We start from the raw sequence: 18134 nt of genomic DNA on the forward strand, positions 1-18134 counted from the left end.
AAATATCAAAAATGACAAAGACTCATTTCCACCAAACCAAAAAAAACTCATAGTAATTCTACACTTATATGTGCCGTCAATTTATGACTCAAACGAGCGTATATTAAAAATTTCATTTTACTCACTTGTTCATTGGTCACGATGAAAATAAACTTGAATGATCTCGCTACACTGATCGGCATGAGTGGAATTGTGACTTCGTAGCTGAGCACGAAAGTCAAGATACCCAGTGAGAACTTCGTCACATTACATGTTTCATTATTTCATTGAACATGCATTTTCGTGCGTCAATACATTACTATTCAATACATTACTATTAAAAAAAATATATTAGAACCTAAAAGTAACTTTACTGTCATTAATTAACTTAAAACATCAAATGTAATACACGACATCAAAGAACAAAACACATCGTTAGTCATTTCCCGCAGGGCACTTTTGCCTAGCGGCGGCACAGCCTTCGTCAGTTTTACTTTGATCCTATTCGTATCACTTTATTTATTTAGCTATACTATTGGTGTTATTTTGGTGGTATGGCTCATTTTTGTTTAACTTGACTAAATTATTGGCTCATGAGACAATTGAGCACTTCAACGATACGTATGAAGAGAAACTTACTCATTTTTCATTCTCTCGCTTTGTGTGCTGTGCGTAAATGTGTTTTATTGGATCTTTGTGTTTGATGATTTTTGACTTATATGTACTAATACTATTTTTTGTGTTACTCAACCAATGACTCAAAAAAGGGAATAATTGCAGTTCTCTGATACATACATATGTTAAGGGGCTTAAGTTATATGAATATTTGTAGTTATTGCACATTTGCTAATTCAATCTTTAACTGAATTCAATAACAAGTCATGCCTAATACAACCAGCTACCACATAATAAGGAATTATCCGGCTTTTGAGCTTTTGTGTGAAATGTTAACGATTAACTAATAAGCGTTTCGATTTCATAAATTTTATAACGGATTAGTTTCCGTTGACACCAACTGTAACTCTAAACTAAGAAATCGACTATTCGGTCAGGTGTGCTGTGGCCAAGAATTCAAAAAAAAAAAAAAAAATACTATACAGCGATAAAGTAAAGACGTTTGATGAAAATTTTAGCAATTCGTTTTACTGTTGCTTGAGCTTAACGCATCTCATCACATATGGACTCTCCTTATCTTGCTGTCTTTCGCCATAAAACAGATTAAATCTAATCCATATGAAAATAATGTCTGTCCTAATAGTAGCATTGATTTTCTCAGAATTCATTAATTTTGCACCGGAGTGCAAAATGAGTGAGAGAGTCAAACGTTCCGATTTTGAGAAATACGCTGTCAGTATTCATGTTGCCATCTGCACAACTCTCATCTCACAAAACTTACAATGAGAAATGCTAATTTATTTATAATATAGACATTTCTGCATACTCAACTCTGAAATCGTGTTTTTTGAGTTATGACACTATTCAAGTAAATGAGCGGTATGTATAATTGTTTAATTACATTTATTCTGATAATGGTACTTAGCTGCTACATTTTACGAGACACGCAAGTAATGATATTCATATACATATGTATAGTATATGTACGTATTTATATCTTGTTAACATTGGTTTATAGTGTGTGACGGGTGAGATAATAAAAAATAAATACACATTTTTAAATAACAGTAAATAGTTAATTACTTGAAGACAATAATCAACTGAAAACGCTTAACATATAATGCATATTGTGTAATAAGAGAATATAAGGCCATTTACAAATAAATACGTTTGCAAATAGGTTTGATGAATGTCAATTGTAAAGGAAACCACAATTTTCACTGATTATCGTTCGAATGGAAGGGTTCACAATTTTTCTGTTAAAATAGCGAGCAATGAAATGCTTTCTCTGCAATAGATACTTTCTCCAATAACTCTAAATTTCTCAATTCATGTTCAATAACAGCTCGGCATTACTACAAATATGAACCAGCACTGCCAAAATGTATGGTATATGCTCAGATAGCTGTTACTCTTCGAAATAGCCTAAATACAAGTAGCGTGGAAGCATTACACGTAACTCATCCAAAACCTCTGATTTCGCCAATAATTTACGCCTCACGGTCTCCGACTCGACCGTTTCGTTCATTTCAATACCCTCCATGAAAGCATAGTTTAAACAAAGCAAAGTGGAAATCAAGTAAAGACCTATTTGGGAAATATCTCATAACAATACGATTATATAAAACATATTAGAAGTCTATATCTACCCCAGTGTCTGTAATCGCGCATCTCGGCCTTAAACTCATCAATGGTTGGAATATGCCCTTTGTATTGTACAATATGGAGAGTGTCTTGGAAATTTCCAACATAATAATTAAGCAGTTCATCCATTTTCTCCATCCGCATACTCGGGCTGTACATCATTGTAAAAGCATAATACAAATCTATAGCGGGAGATCCAAAGATGCTGACCTGATAGTCGAGCTGTAAAGAACAAAATCAACCATATCAGAAAAGATATTGGTAGTTCTTTCACATGGTTAAATAGCACTTCGTCTACATCTTTAATTTTTTTTTTTGATTCTCTCACCAGCATTAACTCGATCAGCTTATTGTCCACATATTTCACCATTAAATTCTTTACATGAAAGTCCCCATGGTTCAACACTTGAATTCCACTACGTTTACCGTTTTTAGGCGCATTCAATAAGTCCAACATCTTCGGTATCAAAATAAGTTCTGCCCTTTCGAAATGCGGTAAATATTTTCGAAGATCCGCTTGCTCGCTGATTACTTCTTTCATTAGTTTTATTCCATCTCTTAGCAAGGGGAAATTAGCTATGTCGATTGTGTTGAAGAAGGATTTATCGAATGTGGCTAATTCATGGTGATCCTATTAGAAAACGTGATAAGATATTTTTGAACTTTCTGGTCTCGAATATGCGAACGCTTACCGTCTGTGCCATTTGAAAGCTGATTGCATGTATTTTAGCTAATTTTTTTAGAGCTAACTTGATTTCCTCCAGACTACCGGGACAACTTTTTATGGGCAAATAACCCTCGGCCACAAGATCTTTGAATACTATGTAACGCGGCGGCTCTAAGCTATACCTAATTAGCCTAAAAATATTTAGTGTTAGATCTGAGATATTTTCCAACATTGAAACGTACTTCGAAAAAGATTTTGTCTTTCAATTTCACCTGTAGTTACTCACTTTGGTGCCAGTGCCGTTTGATCGCCGAACTCTCGCAGCTTCGCTTCAATTTTCGGCAACACTTTTGTATACATCCGTACCTCGGTTTCAAAGAGTGGCACTTCATTCATTGTATCCTTCTTCAACCCCTCCACAAAGGGTTCGGTTTTCATTACAAATGATCGAAGTTTCTCCTTAGCAGGAAGGGAACACAGAGAATACCGTATTTTAGCACGAAACAGTACACTCGCGTAGTTATCAGTTGACGCAGTGCCGGATGAGAGCAATAACTTGTGGATCTGAAATATTTTTTTTTTTTACATTTAATAAACATTTTGACCTTGGTAGCTGTGTTCGCAATACCTTCACACTTTCATTTTCGCAGTTTTCGAGAATGCGCCTGAAGAAATCTTCATTTATCCACTCTGGTATGCTAACGGCAGCGTCACTAGAAGGCTCAATATTTGCATTAGCCATGATTGCTCTAAGGTGTTCAAATGAGGCACATCATCTCATTGCATCGCTTTTATAGTCGTGAAGCTACTGGCAATAATCTCGCAATAGAGAGCGTAGCTTATCATTTAAAGTTCCAAGCCATACTCATTTCCTCGTAAAATGCACACTAAAACTCATTAGTCAGAATATATATGTATGTGCGCACAGTGAGTATATGCCAAACACTGTCACGCAAGTGCAATTCACTGCTCCAAATATAGACAAAAGATATTTCGCAATATATAATTAAATCGAATAGCATAAAATAAAGTAAATATTTTTAAAGTTTATAAGTTGAAGTCAAGTCGAAAAGGAATTTTTAAGGCAATCTCATATGATATAAGCGTAAGTAATATGAAATATATTTAAAAAAATATCAGCGCAATTATCGTTAAAAAGTACAAGAAACTTTGGAGGACAGCTGACGCATATTGCCCATGTCGGATGTTACTTTATTTTTCGACAATTACATTACTCGTTCAACATTTCCACGACAATTTCCATCAATAAAAATATCCATGCACCTCACTGGTGGAAATAGTTCAGCAATGCTGCAATTTCTATATCCTTCTACACACCATTCACCCATAACAAATCAAATCATGTTACCTGCACTTGGAAAATAACGGCTCTTAAATTACATACACATACTCACAAATGCGTACATTTTAACAATAAAAGCGCAATGAAAATGGAAAAATTCCAACTAAAATGTTTAAACCATCCGCAATGTGTATAACCATGCATATTCATATATTTGCAACATATTGAATAAATACCGAACGGCACATCAACAACACGATGTTTCACTATTGTACACAGAGCAATAGAAATAGTGTGAAATTCACATTTGTACAAGAGCTCAATTAAAATCGAAATAAGGAATTTCTGTATATAGACATATTGCTTTGGTGAGTGTGTGTTCGAGTGTGCTGTTAGTTTAAGCTCCCTCGTCAATGTCGATACCGTTTTATTCTATTTGTTGTTGTTTATGTTTTTGATTTACTTACCACGATTGCTTTCGTTGCAATCGTAATTTGAGAACCTTCACTCACGGTTTATCTCGACCGATTAGCGATGTTTCTCGCGCTAAGTGCCTCAAACTTGTGCCTTAATTACAGACCTTTGTAGCTTTCGATTAGCAGTAGTTGTTGCGAGTGGTTTAGGTCCGCTTTGTCTCCTGAGTGCCAAAAATAATGTGTACCAAGTTTCATCAAGACCTCCCAGACACTATCTCAATTGGTTTTATGTGTTATCGTAACGAAGGTCTAAAAGACTAGTGTTTACAGATTGACTTAGATGGTAATGATGTACGTGTGACATATGTTTTTATAATTTAAAAGGCTAAAGAGTACTGTAAGCGTTACAAATGCTTGTTTAGCTAATATTTGCCTCATTACGAAGAGACAATTCACGTTCTGAGACGTTTGCAAATAAAACGAGTTTCACAAGTAAAAGATGCTAGATCTTTTAGAGTTTGTCAGGATTCGATTTATTTATTATTAAAAGATTATATTCCATACAATATTGTTTATTATTAGATATTTCAATTGCTTAAATGTATTACTCGTTTTTTAAAGTTAAAATAAAATGAAAAATAAAAATAGACCAGTCTCGAACGATGCTGACGCGACACTGCTTTTTTTTCGACGACTCTTCCTGGGTTGTTGGTGCGCTCGTTCTTTTGTGTTGCAGGGATGCAATTATGCGGTTTACCTTACAGTCGGCCAATCCTGATTACAGGAGTCGACCTCGACTCCGACATCATTATCAAACCCATCGAAATTCGGCAAATTACACCATGGCTTCAACTTATCAGATGCATAGATTGATGTATAATGTCGTTGTTTTCGTTTCGACCCTGGTATATCTTCAACGAGATACCTGTCGTGGCCAATCACCTTGGTTACCATGAACGGACCTTTGTATAGTGGCTCCAATTTGCGAGAACCACCAGTACTAACAGGCTCATTCTCGGCGAGAACCAAATCACCAACGTTATATTGTGTAGGTTTCCGGTGTTTTTCGTTAAAACGCTGTTTAGCTTTTTCTCGCTGCTGATTAATACGACTTACTGCTTCAGTTTGAATTTCGTTCATCTCGTCATTACTCGTAACATCATCTTCATGTAAAGCTAATATTAATTTATTCTGAAGAATATCTCGAGGCTTGTAATTGAATAAAAGTTCTTGTGGAGTTCGCTGAGTTGTTTTGTTCTTTGTAGTGTTTAGTGCCCACTGTATACCTCTAAGTTGATCATCCCAGGTTTTGTCGTCTTCCGTCGACGGAAGTAACATACCCAGTAGAGTTCGGTTGGTACGCTCTGCATGTCCGTTTGCGCGCGGAGTTCGAACAGCATTCAAAATCTGTTTAATATCATTATCGTTGCAATATTGTCTAAAATCCTGAGAAGTAAACGCTGTTCCACGATCGGTTACTATTCGTGTTGGCACTCCGAAATAGCTGCTTACTTCGTTAAGTAATGTCAATACATGTCGTGTCGCTGTGCTTCTAACAGCTCGTAATACTGAAAATTTCGTGAATGAATCAACGAGGACTATTACGTGTTCGTTCTGCTTCTTGGTACGAGGAAAAGGTCCTAGATGATCGATATGTACCGTCTTGAATGGTACAGGTTCTATCTCGTCATAATGATACGCTCCTTCTATTTTGCCACCCCGCTGTTTATTATATGCGCATTCAATGCACGATTTCAAAAATGTCTTTACAAAATTACGCATTCTAGGAAACCAAAAATATTTATTTAATTCTTCTAAAGTCTTTTCTGTACTAAGATGCTTAACTTTCTCGTGCACGCTCTGTACAATTTTGTATCGCATTGATTTTGGTACTACCCATAGCTTGTTACTTTTCTGCTTTCGATAAAGTCTTCCGTTTTCGATTTTGTATTCATCATTAGTAATTTTATCACCGCTGGCGAGTTTTTCTACAATATCTCGAATATCTTTGTCTTGATGCTGCATACTGTATATCCAGTCACCTACGTCTAAAGTTGTTTTCGCAATCTTCAGAGACGCTGTATCGATTTCTTCACCTTTTTCATATGGCATTCTGCTGAGAAAATCGACATGCTCCATTCTTCTACCTGGTCGGTGTTCCAATTTTACAAGAAAGTCTTGAATACGTAGCCACCAACGTGCAATTCGTGGTATCAACTCACGTTTGTGCATTGCTGTAGTAACCGCGCTACAGTCAGTCACAACTACGATCTCTTTCCCTTGCACATAATACCTAAAACGCTCTAGGCTGCTCACCACCGCCAGTACTTCCAGCTCATAGCTATGAAAGTTTCGCTCGCTGTCTGTCGTAGATCTGCTGTAATATGCAACTGGTTTCCAGTCGCCGCCTTCTCGTTGTAAAAGTACACCCGCAATACCAACAGAGCTAGCATCAGTATGAATCTGATGATCTGCCTCGACACGATATCCTGTCATCAATGGCTTCGATGTTAACGCTGTTTTCAATGCTAAAAATGCTTCTTCTTGTTTTTCTGCCCATTGAAATTGCTGACCTCTACGCAGCAACAAACGTAACGGCTCACTTATAATCGAGTAGCCTGGTACAAAGCGTCGAAAATACCCGCTAAGACCAAGAAAACGTCTTACATCTGTTATAGATTTTGGAGTTGTAAAACAATTTACGGCAATTGTTTTCACAGTACCTGGACTTATGCCACCTGAATGAAGTTTGTGCCCTAAAAACTCGATCGTCTGCTTCATAAACTCGCATTTTTTAATATCTAATGTTAAATTAAGTTCGCGCAATGCCTTAAAAACACGTTTAAGTTTTTCATACATCTCGGTGACGTTACTGCTACCTACTAATATGTCGTCCATATAGTGGATCGTGTCACCAGGTCGAGTTCTATCTTTGATATTTTGCATTAGCCGCTGGAATACCGCAGGCGCGTTTCTGAGGCCAAACGGCATTCTCTTAAACTCAAACAAACCTTCAGTTGTTATAAACGCTGTATACTTGCGACACCCTTCTTCTATTGGTACCTGATAGTACCCGCTGTTTAAATCTAGTACTGAAAAATATTTGTATCGCATGGCTTCGCTAAGCCTTTCTTCAATATTTGGTGTTGGATAAACTTCTTTTATCGTATGCTGATTAAGTCGCCTATAGTCGACGCAAAGGCGTTCACCTCCAGTTTTCTTTTTTACTAAAATAATTGGACTTGCGTATTCGGATTTAGATGTGGCAATTATATCGCATGCCAAAAGTTCTCTAATCATTTCGGTAACTAAATGCTTCTTCGGCTCCGGCACCCTGTACGGTTTTTGAGCTATTGGTACATTCGTTGTCAATTCGATTTTCATTTCCGTCGCGTTAGTCAAGCCAATATCAGTAAGATTTTCCGCAAAAACGTCTGTGTTATCAGCTAACAACACTTGCAAGTCGGCTTTTACATTTATATCGTCAATACTGCTAATTTCGCTGAAATCAGTTTCTCGATGCTTAAGTTCTACCTTTGTAACCTGCGTAGAAAATACGAAGTCGTCGTTCTTTATTTCTGCAACAACATCTGCGTTTTTAAAAATATCTTGCCCCAAAAGCACGTCCATTGTTAATATATCATCATCAACAATAAACAAATTGACGATTAAAACTACATCATCAACAGCCATGTTCACGTTGATACTCTCAGTTGAAGTACGTTTTCCACCGCAAATGCCTATTATTTCTACAGCGCATGGATACTTCTTGGTATTTAAATTTGTTACAGCTGATCGTCGTATCATACTACATTCACTACCAGTATCTACGAAAGCTACTAACGCCTTACCGTTTACGCTGATTGGTTTTTCGAAAAACTTAGATGGTTGGTGTATGTGTGTTTTCTTCACAGCTACTGCTTTTTTACCACAATTTTCTGGTTCGTTACTTCCGTGGAATTTATTACAATCTTTACATTTACGCGGTTGCCTCGGTTTTGGACAATTCCGCGCGATATGTCCACATTCTTTACAATTATAACACGTTATGCCTTTTGTTTCGATTGTATTCCGGCGCATGTCTTTTGCACTGTCTTTACTTCGATCACTCGTATATTCATTTTTAAGTTGCTTTGTCACAGTTAAGTTTTGAAGGTAACTTTCAATTGTTTCGCGCATATCTTTTAACGAATTAAACTTCAATGCAGCTATTGCAGTCTGCAATTCACGGTGTTTCAATCCGTCGCGAATGTATTTTATAATTGAACTTTCACTCAGGCCATACCGTCGGCCTAGTCCGCTCATTCTAAAACAATACTCTAAAATCTTTTCGTTTTGCATACGTGTAGTACTTGCCATTTTATAATGTACTTGCGCTTCATTCAATTCACAACCGAATTCGCTTTTTAATGCTTTCGCCAAATCAGGCCAATTGGAATAAAATGCTGGTGCTGCGTCTAACCACATACGCGCAACACCTTTTAATTTTCCATACACGGCTAAGAGTAAACACTTTTCGTCCCAGTCGTAAGCACTTATGGAACTGTCCACTCTATTTACAAATTGTGTCACTGTTAGTGAGTTATCAGTAGTTGGGTCAAACTCAGGAATTGTCTCTGCAATTTCCTTTACACTGGCACTTCGTCCCTCTGTTCGTATTGAATTCTGTGGTGTAGTAACTAAACGTTCTTCATTTACATTTTCTCGCACTGTATCATTATTTCTTTGCTGCATTTGACCAGCAAAACTTTGCATAGTCGTCATCATATTCTGCATCATTTCACGCAAATCATTTACCTGGCTTTGTAAATTAGATTCTGTTTCGATTTCGATTTCATCACTACCTAAGAAATCATTTAATCGCATTATCAATTCCGCTTTTGAACCCGATGTTAGTAAATTATTATTACGTAGTTGCTCCTTCAGTTCGTCAACTTTCAAAGATGCTACTTTTACTTTCATTTTGCGTTTTTTTTTTTTTTTTTTTTATTAACAAATATTCTTATTGGATTTTACTTTTCACAATTAGACAATACAACACACAATTGTCACTGTTTGTCTTCTTTTGTTTTTACACTTTCTGTATGTATCCGTTTCGCAAACTCTCGTCCATTCGTACGCGAGAATGTAATTCAAACACAAACCGTCACTTGTTTTTTTATTTATTTCTCTCTCTCGTTTCACCGAACGCTTGTCCGTTTGTACATGTGCAAATGCAAACCTTCGTTTTTCTTGCTTTTATGCCTCGCCAACTGCTCGTCCATTCGTACGCGCAACAGGCAAATTACAAAACAATTATGTCTACGTTTTTAAATGCAAACCGCCGGTTTCGTTTCTATGCTTCGCTAATCGCTCGTCCATTCGTACGCTCGATAGGCTAATCGCAACAACAATTCTGTTTGATTTCAAACGCAAACCGTCACCAACATGACGTTCTTGCCACACTTGCTCTGCTATGTTCAAACGCACGACCACTCGCATGTGCGACTGCTCAAACCGATCACAACAATAACACACACATGTGAGGCTATGAGAAGCATCTCACTTCTGAACTAAAAGATGCTAGATCTTTTAGAGTTTGTCAGGATTCGATTTATTTATTATTAAAAGATTATATTCCATACAATATTGTTTATTATTAGATATTTCAATTGCTTAAATGTATTACTCGTTTTTTAAAGTTAAAATAAAATGAAAAATAAAAATAGACCAGTCTCGAACGATGCTGACGCGACACTGCTTTTTTTTCGACGACTCTTCCTGGGTTGTTGGTGCGCTCGTTCTTTTGTGTTGCAGGGATGCAATTATGCGGTTTACCTTACACAAGTATCAGTTCTGAAGACTCATCAGAGCGGTTCTTAAATTATCGTTAAATGCAAACGCTCTCGCGCGCATCATGTTTTCTCATCTATCATGTCGTCAGCAAGACCCTTATACATATAAGTACAGTGTTGAAATTACCTAATATGCAACATACAGACACCTGTGAAGTATGCGTAAGAGTGAGTGTACATATGTGCGTTGAATATCAATGTTGCGGCGGCGGCATTGAAACGAACCTCAAGTGAATTGTACACCAAACATATTACTTTGTACAGGCATTTAAATACTCGTATTATAATGCAAGATAATTATACATTGCACATAAATACCGAAGCAAAGTCAGTTTTCACGGATCCAAAGTGCTTGCTAATACCAGCCACGCATACACATATACACAAATCCATCAGTGAGTATACTCGAAAATGTTGCTACTACACATTTGCAGAGCACACTAAGACACCACTGCTGCTGGATCAAACTTACTCAAATATCCACCCACTGACCTTTCCACCCCTGGCTAAGCGTCGAAGCTAAGCCGTGTGATTATGACGCCCGTAGCGGCACATTTGCACTTTAACCAGCAACGCATCGGAGGTTAAATGCACCGCAGCAGACAGGCTTGCCACTGCACAGGCCAACAACCCCTTCCGTTTGCTGCGCACCAACATACAGTGACAGCGCTTCCATTGGCATTCGTTTCTATTTTGGCGCCAACTCTAATGTCTGGCTATTATGTCGTCCATGTTATTGTTCAGTCTTGGTTTGTGAGCCATTTTCGGTGACAGGAAACACCTATTGTTTGCATCTGAATATTTTACTCATTAAACATAACTCTTCGCCGCAGCTTCGTTTTTGTTCGGTCGACGAACGTAATCGACTTGACCAACGTGCATATTCTGCTTCTTTCCTGCACTTTGCACCTAAAGCAATGCAATGAATTTGGTTTTGTTTTCGCAATTATTGCTTAATTAAATAATTTGCTTTTGAAACTTCTTCCTTGTGGTTTCATTCCTCCATTGTCGCTGAATCGATGTTTCACCCAACCGAGATATTTTATATATTTATGTTTATGCTTTATATTTATATTTATATATAAGTACTTTCGATAATCGAATCACCAATTACACAATTCATATTTTCACATAAAAAGAAAATACAAATTATTTATCAGAAAATAATAATTATTATTTATCTCCGCATTTCGGTGTCTTTTCCGCAGGAATGTTCATGCATTGATGATGTTTCATGCATTCCGTCCTCCTATTCGACATGAATCAACGAATCGCTGCTTTTGTCTACACAACTTGCTTTTAATTAGCTGAAATTAGGTTAATTTATTGTACCATCGTCCAAATATTTCTCACTCGAGAGAGCATCCAAGGACAATTAAGGAAAAGTTCAGATGGAAAACAGAATAAATATTAACTAATGTGCTGTTTGCGTTTCTCTTCGTAGGAATAAATATTAATGTGTAGTTAATTAGATAGCGTTTCATGCAGCAAATGGAAGTTCAAACTAGTCGAGGGCAATGGGAAAATCAATTCCCTGTCAAATATGCGAATATATTAAACTTCAGTTATTATTTTTCTATGCTTTTGGAAAACTATATATTTTCGTAATAAACTGATACAATGAAACGCTCATGGGCAAATTAAATTTCCATAAGAGCCACTGTATACGTGTGAAAACTGTCGTTTGCCTGTAGTTCCATGAATATGTACATACATTCTAGCATGTACACAAATATTTATGCGTCCATTCGCATATACTAGTCCGACAGAACGTGTTTTAGAGCGAATTAACAGTAATATTTCATGTTAGCATGTATCCGTAAATTACGAATACGGAAAATTACCAACTTCAAAATAGCAACAACTCGGAAATGGAAACATGAAAGAACTCTTACACAACTTACCAAGCGCACAATCTGAGAAGGCGGACATGCGCTGCGTTTGAGATGTGCCCCAGGCCAAAGTTGTTGTATTCCCAATAATGTTGCTTTATTTTCGTGGTAAAATAGTAATAAACGCCTCTAAATATGCTCAATTGTGTAAATAACTTCATTTCCCTATTCAAAATTCGACGGCACCCTGGAAAATTCCCGTTTTAATTTCATTGCAACTAGTGGTGGTGGTGGTATAAAAGACTGCAATCAGCAGTTGAAGTGCTGAACACAAAGACGACGACACGACACGACGTAGCGACGGCTGACCACAAATGTCGCTTCGAAGCCAGCGTCTTGAACATTTTGAAGACGGCAGCGACATATCAAACAGCAATTTCATTGTTGCCGTACTAACATCTTTCACTTCAATAAAATTTACATATTTAGTTTAAAGTGAAATTATTTACGCAAAAAATGTAAAAATTGGCGATTTATTTGTTTTAAATAATCGATTGTTATTATAAATGATATATCAAAGCTTTTTTACGTTTCTGCTGGCAAAATAACGTCATACTTGTGAGAACTTTGAATAATTTTACATATCACAAGTTAGTGGCAGCTCTACAGCGGCCATTGTCGTCGGCAAAATTAGAAACATTTCTAATTCGGCGACAACGACAACTACAAGCCTGTTGTCGCGTAGTCAGGCTGTTGTCAAAAAATCTGTGCCCATAAGAACGCGTGTATTTTAATATTTGACAGATGTCGCTCGTCGCTTGTCGTCTTCTATGTGTTCAGCACATGACTGTGCAGGTCGATGCGGACAAAGTTGTATATTTTACGTATGAAATGAAAACAATTTTTTCATTATAAAATAGCACTAAATTACTTTTTTAAATAATTATATTACCCAATTTTACTATAATTTATATTAAATATAAATTATTATTAATTTTTACATTAATTAGCACGTGCATATATTCGCATTGTGCAACCGTGCGGCATAGACCTGCTCGCTCAACCTCTGCAAGCAGACTGAATATTTTTGATTGCTGATTCGTTTGGTACCACAGTAAGCACACTAACACAATCTCATTTTGTGATGCTCGTTTGATTGTGGTGGTGCCCATCCCTGGATGTGAATGTTTAAACGTATGTGTTAGTTGGGTTGTTGGCGCAACTCACAATATATTTACTATTATTACTAGTTCTGGAAAAGTCTCAGCGTACCAAAAAAATTAAAAATAAATCGATAAGTCAAGAAGAAAAAAGACACAATGAGAAAAATACCTTAATTATTATATTACAAATTTTCATTAGCTGAGAGTATGGGTAGATTTATTTCTTGTTTGTTTGAAGGCCAAGTTGTCTTTGTGAACAACGCTTATTTCAATATAAAATCATTTACACACCCACGAACTAAGAATATTTGAAGTTATGGAAAATTATTGCGCAAAACGTAAGTACATATACATAAGTGTACTTGCGGTGGTGCTAATAATAAACGCAGCCCTCGATTACGGCGGCAGAAACACTCCAGTTTAAATCACATTGCTTCACTTGAATTCTAATTAGCAAAAGTGGCTTGTGAAAGTGGATCAGTACAAGCTGGAGTATCTTCGAACATGAGTGATGGAATTTAAAACAGGAAAAGAATTCCAGAAATTAAAAAAAGAAATTACTTGATTCTTAATTTGAGTTAATAAGATTATCGTTTAACTTAAAACAGCAAAACCAGGCGAAAAGCTCAATTTCGAAGTAAAGTGTCTTGGATTGTCGTTGAAGCTTCCTGTCACATCTAACGATATTCCAACATCAAGCGATTTATTTGCAATGCTTATTTTAGCTCGAGTAGGTAGGCTCGAGCAGTAATATTATATTCGTTCCTGTTACTTCTGCAGGGAACGTAGTGACACAGTAAGAAGAGGTGGAACTTATGTATGGTTCTTATTGTATTTGAATTTATATATTTTTCGATAAAGCTTTGTTCGATGATTTAATTGTAATACAATATTTCATAACTTAATTCCCTCTCCTGCGAATAACTTTGTGTGCAGTTATGTTTAAATTCAATTTTTTCTTTATTTGCTGGCATTTACAAGTGCATTTGTTGAAAATCAACACGAACAAGCCAAGTATGCGATGTATTTAATTTATATTTTTCAAGTAATATTGCCCATACGCCCTGGCATACCGAAAATAATTGGATTTGTGTCCGTACTTATCATTTTTTTGCGTCTGAATGTCCACTTTATAAGGATTTAAAATATATTATGAGAATCCGCGTAAACTGCTAATTTGCAACAAAAACTATAAAAATGGCAATTAATTGCTGAACAATATTTTAGCTTTGTGCGATTTATTTAATAAAACCAGAGTATATACAAGTGATTATAGTTGCAATGTTGTGATGAAATTAAGTGATGGTTTGTTAACTTACTGAAGTAGCGCGCATTTTGCGCTTAATATTATAACAACAACAACAAAAAAATGTACGCACTTTTAGATAGTATATTGAAATTTCCGGGAACTTACTGGGATATCGAATATGTCTCCATCAGCTTTAATCACATTTATTACTATAACATTTAATTGAAATTTTGCCAAAGCCATTTTCTGGATAACAGCTACCATCATTAAGTGGAATTCCAGGATATGCATTCAGCAATGTGTGGAAGCAGCAAGTAAAAAATAACAAACATAAATAATGCAACGTAATCCTGACTTACTTCTCCGAAAATAATCAGAAAATAAAATATGCATATACTTAGCTTAGAATAATGTCTGGTTGCATGTCACAAAAACGGATTTTCATAAATAAAACACATGCATTGCAGCAATACAAAACAGAAAGTAGGTAAGTTTGGGACCAATTAGTCTTCTGCTGCCAACGTCCTTTGTCTTTTCATTCCACAGTTGTACGTGTGTAAAGCCATCCAAGCACCTAGTACTAGGCCTGCTGACCCACGCCCTGGTAATCAACTGAGCCAGGCAAATATGCTCGAAGAAGAGTAATAAAAAGCGGCAAGTGCTTGGCTAAAGCACTTTAGATTCATAGTTATCAGTGCAAGCATCTGGTTGTTGTTATGTGTTCGAAATGCAGCCAGCAAATTGAAAAATTGGTAATTCGACAGCAGACGGATGCATAATTGCATATAATTAATAAACAAAAACAAGTATTATTAAATGTCTAGTCATTCAAGTGAGCAGCACGGCCATGTATCCGGAATAATTTAAAATTAACAAGTAAGGAAGGGCTAAGTTCGGGTGTAACCGAACATTTTATACTCTCGCAATTTAATGATGTAATTTTATAAAGATAACACAAGTCGACCCATATATTTGGTATAAAGTTCAATAGAATAACGAAAATCGTCATAAATAGATATGGGGACTGAGGTAATTCCTAAACCGATTTCACTCGTTTTCACCACCAAGATACAATGTATCGAAGACTATACGCTCACTCAATTTAATATTACTTATAATTAGGTGAGGGATTTACCTATATTTTCGGTGAAAAATTAACCTTAGGCACTAAGTTCTTAATGTTCGATATCAGGGGCCTTGAAAAGTCATGGTCCGATTTTGACAATTTTTCCACAAGTGATGTCACAGGTCAAATACAGTATTTGTGTAAAGTTTTATTCCGCTAGCTTCATTGGTTCCTTATGTATACATTATAAAGTGAAGGAATTAGATGGAATTCAAAATTGAGTTATGGGAAGTAGACGTGGTTGTAAACCGATTTGGCCCATATTCCACCCGTGTCATCAGGGTGTTATATACCGAATTTCATTGAAATCGGTCGGATAGTTCTTGAGATATGGTTTTTGACCCATAAGTGGGCGACGCCACCCCTATTTTCCATTTTGTAAAAAAATCTCAGTGCAGCTTCCTTTTGCCATTTCTTATGTAAAATTTGGTGTTTCTGACGTTTTTCGTTAGGGAGTTAACCCACTTTTAGTAATTTTCAACCTAACCTTTGTATGGGAGGTGGGCGTGGTTATTATCCGATTTCTTTCATTTTTGGACTGTATAAGGAAATGGCTAAAAGAAACAACTGCAGAAAGTTTGGCTTATATAGCTTTATTGGTTTGCGAGTTATATACAAAAAACCTATTTGGGGGCGGGGTCACGCCCGTTTTTCCAAAAAAATTACATCCAAATGTGCCCCTCCCTAATGGGATCCTATGTTCCAAATTTCATTTTCATAACTTTATTTATGGCTTAGTTATGACACTGTATAGGTTTTCGGTTTCCACCATTTTGTGGGCGTGGCAGTGGACCGATTTGCCCATTTTCGAAAGCAACCTCCTCAGGGTGCCAAGGAACATGTGTTCCAAGTTTCATTAAGATATCTTAATTTTTACTCAAGTTATCGCTTGCACGGACAGACGGACGGACAGACATCCGGATTTCAAATCCACTCGTCATTCTGATCATTTATGTATGTATAAATAACCCCATATCTAACTCTTATATTTCTTGGTGACACAAACAACCGTTATGTGAACAAAACTATTATACTCTGTGCTACAGGTTGCGAGAGTATAAAAATATGATTTTTTAATTGTTTAATCATAATTTGTCTGCACAGGCGTTGTTTTTACTTCATATTTTTATAGCTTTTAGAATCTCCTCGTGAAATAATTTTTGCAATGTGCTCACGTTATGCATTTTTTACTTTCCATTACCCCTCTAAGTTAATTTAATTAAATCTTCCTTTCCGCGTTCATTCCAGCATCTACCTCCTTTGCAGGGATTGCTTTCAAAACGAGTTGACTTGCACTCATTTTATATTTATAACCATCTTTTTCCCTTCACTGGCGATTTAATTTAATGCTTTATATTGCTTTTACTTGATTTTTTTATTTTATATTGCTTTTTTTATAAACTAGCGCAACGGAGTAAAGCATTTCAAAATGTTTTTGTTTTAGTGTTGTCTTTTACTTTGTTGAGAATTTTCCTCTCATTAACACTTCTAAAGTATGTTTGGTGTTTATTACATTTCATTAATAAGAAACCGTTGCAAATTAGAGAATACTTAGGATAACCCTCTTACAACTCTTCCCACAATTCTGCTGTGGCATGTAGAACAAAATGAAGCTCTTCTCAAATGCAGTAAACGAAAAGGTTGGAAAAATATTCATGCAAAGTGTTTCGTAATTAAAAGCTCTTTCGACTAAATGAAATGTTTTAAAAGCTCTCCCAGACTCTTATTTTTGAAAGGTAAATAGATTTTAAACTCATCTCGCTCGAATTTACTACTAGCTCTGTGTGTGTGTGTGTGTGTAAACAAACACATATTTGAATGCTTATTCATATCTACATATCCCCATAGTACACCGTAGTTTTATGCCATTCACACTCGTTAAGCCCAGCATTCAAATACATTCATTTGCCCTGCTGCCACACCTTCGGCTTTCAACGCACACTTGCACATGATTTGAATGACTTCTACACAACATACATATATGTATAACGGCACAAAAATTGTTGTTCAAACTCACTAAATTCATGTGCATGTTATGTGAACCTGGTGCATATGGAATGCCATCTGAAGTGTTGATGTTTTAAAGCAAATAATATAAAAACAACAAAATCTAATTTCAAAAGGTGATGTGCGTAAGAATATGCTTTGTAATGGTAATAATTTGGACAGCAAAGAGACGCAAACAACTTCTGTGTACATCTTTTCACCAACTGAAGCTTACTGGAGTTCAGATGTACCATTGTATTTCGAAACCGACATTTGGTACATGTAAACCTTTTGTGCTATTTAGCATTCCCATCTGTTCG

The 18134-nt window shown here is 36.3% G+C and overlaps 1 protein-coding gene across 1 annotated transcript; it reads right to left on the reverse strand.

Annotated features, from left to right (window-relative positions):
- Positions 1-906: 906 nt before the first annotated feature.
- LOC105221677 (uncharacterized) lies at positions 907-3856 on the reverse strand. The gene is made up of 6 exons (XM_054235619.1): positions 3534-3856; positions 3192-3469; positions 2931-3096; positions 2567-2869; positions 2244-2460; positions 907-2181 (listed from the first exon to the last, which is right to left on the reverse strand). Exons 1-6 carry the CDS (start codon positions 3645-3647, stop codon positions 2003-2005), a joined length of 1257 nt encoding a protein of 418 aa, XP_054091594.1. The 5' UTR covers positions 3648-3856; the 3' UTR covers positions 907-2002.
- Positions 3857-18134: the final 14278 nt, after the last annotated feature.

The sequence above is a fragment of the Zeugodacus cucurbitae genome, chromosome 2, assembly GCF_028554725.1.
Source record: "Zeugodacus cucurbitae isolate PBARC_wt_2022May chromosome 2, idZeuCucr1.2, whole genome shotgun sequence".
NCBI lineage: Eukaryota > Metazoa > Arthropoda > Insecta > Diptera > Tephritidae > Zeugodacus > Zeugodacus cucurbitae.